At 29.5% G+C, this 5,633-nt stretch overlaps 1 protein-coding gene across 1 annotated transcript; it reads left to right on the forward strand.

Moving 5' to 3' along the window:
* The first annotated feature begins 3,464 nt into the window (after positions 1 to 3,464).
* Positions 3,465 to 5,374, forward strand: LOC125418817 (uncharacterized). The gene has a single exon (XM_048463434.2). It carries the CDS (start codon positions 3,707 to 3,709, stop codon positions 4,451 to 4,453), a length of 747 nt encoding a protein of 248 aa, XP_048319391.1. The 5' UTR covers positions 3,465 to 3,706; the 3' UTR covers positions 4,454 to 5,374.
* Positions 5,375 to 5,633: the final 259 nt, after the last annotated feature.

Below are 5,633 nucleotides of genomic sequence, written 5' to 3' on the forward strand. Positions count from 1 at the left end.
GTGTTTTGAAGCGTCCATTTGAATATTATTAAGATGTTTAGCTTTTATCTATTGAACATTGTATATATATACAGATATTAAATTTCGTACATTATATACAGATATTTAATATTTTGAGAAGCCCACAACCGAACATTTTCGGTTGTACAAAAGTTTACAACCAAATAACTTGAAAAGCTTACAATTGAACAACATCAAAATTTAACAAAAGTTTATAGTCGAACCATCTAAAAATATACTGTACAAAAAAATTACAAAACTGCTGGGTTGAACAAATTCAAATATGTTCATAAGTTCATAATCAAACATCTTGAAAATGTACAGAAATTTAAGATCGAACATTCCAAAATAATAAATTATAACTTTTAAGATATCTAGAAATATAACTCAACAATTTTAAAAAAATTCAATAGTACAAAATTCAGAATTTTAAAGACGTTTAAAGTTTACGACTAAACATTATTAAAAAAAAAAAAGTTCAGAAAATAGTACAGAATTGAATTACTTTAAAACATTGAGTAGTATATGACTGAATGCTTCTAAAGTTGTTAAGAAGTATACTACCAAGCACCCAATCACCATTACCTTCCATTGTTCGTTAGTTTTCTACTTTCAAATAAATAATGTTTTATGTCATTAAAAATTGAGGAAAAATCAATCCTAATTCATAACGAGAAAGAAGAAAAGAATAGTATTTTAGTGAGAGACTGTATATAGTTATTTTAAAATTGTAAAATAAATTTTTATTTATAAAAGATATGTAATTTTGGCATGGTATGAATTATGAATATTTCAGGAATAAATAATATTGTATTAAGTAATTTTATATTTTTTTTATATATTTATGTAGTAGTGTACAAAGAATGAAATTGTAAAAAATCATTTTAAAATTGTAAAAAGAACCGCTTTTTTTTATTTTTTTTTCTTTTGATATTGAAAGTTCAAAGATTCAATCTCGGACCATTGTTTGAACAAATAATACATTTTACCATTGACAAAGTTCTTTTTTATTATTTGAATAATGGATAAAAGTAACAGAGTTTGTTAGATATTTTAAATAATTATAAATTTAAAATTGATAATTATATATATATATATATATATATATATATATATATATCTATATATAAAGATTAAATATAAATTGAAAACCATTTCAAATTATTTGTTTGATGGGGTTTTTTTCCATTAAAATTATAATTAATTTAGATGTCTAATTAATTTTAAATACCACTTATTAACACTTAAAAACATTTGAAATTTTAAATTAAGTTAAAAAAAAATCAGAAACAAAAAAATTACCAAACAACACCTTAATTATCTCTGCCTGAAATTTATTACCTCGATTAATTTCAGCATTTGCCAGCAAAGGATATAAATAAAAATGATAAAAGCAACATTACAAAAATTGTCACGTTAAACTAAAGGTAGGTTAATGATCATGCATGACACATTTTACCCACGATCACATGGAATAATGCTTGTGTTGTGATCATAAAACTAATATGATACATAAATAATGTAATATAAGTATTTATTACTTTCAAAGGCTAATGATTGATAAGATAAAGTGTATTAAACAAACCATTGATTGCTATTATTATTAATAATTGTAGCTTAGGTTTATTGTTACGAATAATTAAATGGGTATATAGTAACGTCTTTTCTAGTGGATAAATTTGAAATCAAAAGAAAAATTCCAAATGATTTAAAAAAGCGAAAATAAAAAAAGAGAAAAGATATAGATATCGTAGGTAAAAACTTTAATCAGCCTGTCATCATTTTAATCAGCCTGTCATCATAAGTGTCAACACGCACAATCGCACATAACGAAGTAGGTTGTTCTAAAGAAAATAAAACAAATCAAAATAAAAAATCTAAGTAGGTTAGTACCAAATTATATTCTATGTAATTTATAGTGTTACAAGAATTTTATCTCAAAATTAACTATAATTTGGTGCCACTTGTATTACGATATGCATATTGACACTTATTTATACTAAAATTATATATAAAATTTTTTAATGTAGTGAGCTATTTAACTTATATTATGATATATGATATTAATATGTCACATTACTAAATAGGGGAAAAAAATATATATAGAATTTTTTTTATATTATTTATATAATATATCACAATTTAATAGATTTTCATTAAAAATTTATTTTTCATTACTAGAATTTTAGTACTAAAACATAAAAATAAATGTTGTAAATTAATATTTATTATATTATTTGTCGATTCTATCTTTAAAAAGTTAATTATAAAGTAATTTAGATAATCCATTAAATCACAACTTATTTATATTTATATGTATATGTATATAATTTTGATATAGTAAGCACATAATACTTTTATTAGTTTGTGTTTGGTTTCAATTATATATATTTATGGATAATACATTTATTCATATAAAAGTTGTCTATAGTATTTATTCATATATAGCTTTGTATTAAAATTTTCAATTAATAAAATAACTACAAAAGCTTAATAAAAAAATATCCTCTACAATTTAAATAATAATAATAATAACATTTAGCACACAGGAGGTGTGTGGCAAGAAGAGTTTGTATACGTAGGCATTAGCCAAAAGCATGTATGTGAAAACAAATTACCAATAATTTTGGATTGAAATATAACATATATATATATATATATTGGATTTTTAAAAATCAATTTGATTTTGAATGAATCAAAGGATGAACCATATGAATAGTCTAACAACTAGGCGCCATGAATCTCGTTCCCATTTGCTCACTACATCCGCACTGACCACCAGCTCAGTTTGCTTCGTCAAATGGACATGTGTTGAGTTCACAAACCACTGACTCGGCTCCACATCAAATCCATATTAATCCAAAATAATAATAATAAGTAAAAAAAATAAAAAATGAAAAGGTTTATGACGTTACGTTATATAACCTCCCCATGATTACAATACTAGGTTATGTACCAAAAAAACCAAAAAAAAAAATAATTAATTAATTTTAAATTAGCAATTAAAATTCGAGCATGATGTTCACAAAGCCAAAGTGGGAAATGGTGATGATGATGATGGGATTGTTTTGACCCAGTTGTTGTTGATTTCCACAAATCCTCCTTAACCTCCCAATATCGGTCAAACAATTCCAGTAAAACTATTTTATTATTATTTTTAAAAAAATAAAAAATAAAAATCTGTTTGGAAAAATACACTAAATTAAAAAAGTCAATAATCATCTCCGGAAGCTACTCGCTTTTGATTAATAATCAAAAAAACAATCTTTTTCAATTTTTTGCTTGTGGGGTCCATAATCTATTTCCGGGTCCTACACTAGATTGGAAATGTGTGAGGCTGTGGGTGACCGCAGACAATCACTTTTTTTTTTTTTTTTTTTGGGGCTATTAAAACGCATCGTTTTGAATCGTTCACTTACTCTAATGGAGTCCAAGAAAAACGAATTGCAGTTAACCATGGTTGGATTGGAGTAGTAACCATGGTTAGCGTGTTTCCCCCAATCAAACCCCACCTTTTTTATATAACCTCAGCCAGAGGGAAGCCACATAGAACAGAAAACAAACTGCTGGAAAGAAAGTGCAAGAAAGAGAGGGAAAATTCGCCGGAAAATTAAAAAAATTTCCCCCAAAAAAAAAATAGAGAGAGAAAAGAGAGCGAGAATTTTTTACCCTTTTTGGTTTTTTTTTTTAACGAGAGCTAGAAATTATGCCGGAAATGGCGCTCTACGTCGACGAAGAAGAGATTTGGAAATGTCCAAAACACCCCTCGAGGCGTCGGAGGTGCGGAATCTGCCACGTATGCCTCCGAGAGCGCCTAGCTACTCTCTGTCCCGAATGCGCTAACGTGCGCCCCTGTGGCTGTTGCAGCACCGCGACAACGACGTCGTCATCTTCCTCCTCTTCTTCCTCTTTCTCTTTGTTTTCTCGATTCTCCTCCTCCTCCGCCGCCGGCGACGGTGCCGGCGTCGGATCGGTCGGCCGCGTCTCCAATCTCATCGAGAGCGAGCCTTCGTTCCGCCGCTCGAGGTCGGTGGCGGCCATTCCTTTTCTCAGGTCGAGGTCGAGGTTCGTCGGCGGCGACAGGGATTCCGAACAAAGCGACGGTAGCGAACCACATACTGCCGGTGGTGGTGGCCGTAGCAGAAGAACGATGGCGTTTTGGTCGGTGTTTAAGTCTCAGAAGAGCAAGAGAGGTTCGCCTCCTCCAGATGAGGAAGCCAAAAAGGTGGAAGTGAAAGACGACGATATCGACGACGACGTTTTGATGAGGAAAACGATGATGATGAGGTCGAGGTCGGTGGCCGTTCCGATGTCGACGAGGGAGAACGGTGTGGGAGATTCAAGACCGCCCGGGAAAGGTAGGAGTTGGTATTTTCCGAGTCCGATTAAGGTTTTCCGGCAATCGAAAATATCAAAGCTTGTTCGTGTACGCTCACCTTTGTACAGAGGTTAATCATAATTTTGTAGATCAGAAATATATAATATAATAATCTAATATATTCACCATAAAAATAAAAATAAAAATCTATCTATATATATATATCTATATATATAAAGCAAAAAAAAAAAAAAAAACTATTGTTACTATTATTGTTTTTTTTTTTTTTTTTTTAAGATATTCAGATTGATAGAGAAACAAGTAAAATCCATGTTCATTTCGAACGCCTCAGTTTGATTCTTGTGGAAATGTCTTATAATCGGGAATACAACAGTGAATTTATTTTGTAATATCATGAATAGGGGAAAAAAAAAAAAAAAAAAGGGGTGATTTGTGGTTTGTGGTTTGTAAATTATTCACCAACTTTAATAATTAATTTTCCTCTTTTTTTTTTTTTCTTTTTTTTTTTTCAATACCCAAAATAACAATGTAATAATTATTCTTGGGTTTTTATTCTTTTGGACAATGTAAAATTTAGGTGATGAAGAATCTAGGATTTGATTATAGCGAATAGACCCCAGGTGGGGACAAGGTTACTAAAATTGTTGAGTATTAATAGAAATTGGTTAGGAATATAGATTTGGAAATGGGATTGGTTTGGGTAAAAAAGAAAGAAAATTTGCTAATGAAAATGCAAAGGCAAAGGCAAATATCGTTATCTAAAAAATCTCAACGAGGTAATGTCACTTTAGAATTAAATGGAATGGGGTTTTCAAATTGGAAATTAAAGAGATAGGTGGGGGTGGGCTGGTGGAAATCAAGGTTGAGTTGGCATTCAAAATTTTCAAAAGGACGACTTTGGTAGCAGTGGTATTTTTGGATCTTCCATGATTGCTTCGTAAGCTAATTTGAAAGTACATCCAAGTTTGGGTGATAGGTCATTCACTTGCAATCCCTCTTGCATTGCCACCTCTCTATGTATTATTATTATTGTTATTGTTGTGGCTTATATTTGTATTTGAGTTTGCTTCAAATCTTTTTGTAGATAGTGTGTTAGACAACTCATGTCATTAGTTGTCGTATAATTATTTCATTCATTTCTCTCTTCCCTTTTGGGAAAAAAAAAAAGAAAAAAAAAGAGAAAGATAACAATAAAAACAACTTTTTTATTTTAAAATCAATTATATTATTTTATTTATTTGGTATTTCAATCACGTCAAAAGTCTACATGGCATGAAAATAATAAATTATAATT

This window comes from Ziziphus jujuba, chromosome 6 (assembly GCF_031755915.1).
Source record: "Ziziphus jujuba cultivar Dongzao chromosome 6, ASM3175591v1".
NCBI classification, from domain to species: Eukaryota; Viridiplantae; Streptophyta; class Magnoliopsida; order Rosales; family Rhamnaceae; genus Ziziphus; species Ziziphus jujuba.

What these genes read in the sequence shown, in the direction of transcription:
- LOC125418817 (XM_048463434.2), top strand. Translation starts at nt 3,707, where the DNA reads ATGCCGGAAATGGCGCTCTACGTCGACGAAGAAGAGATTTGGAAATGT.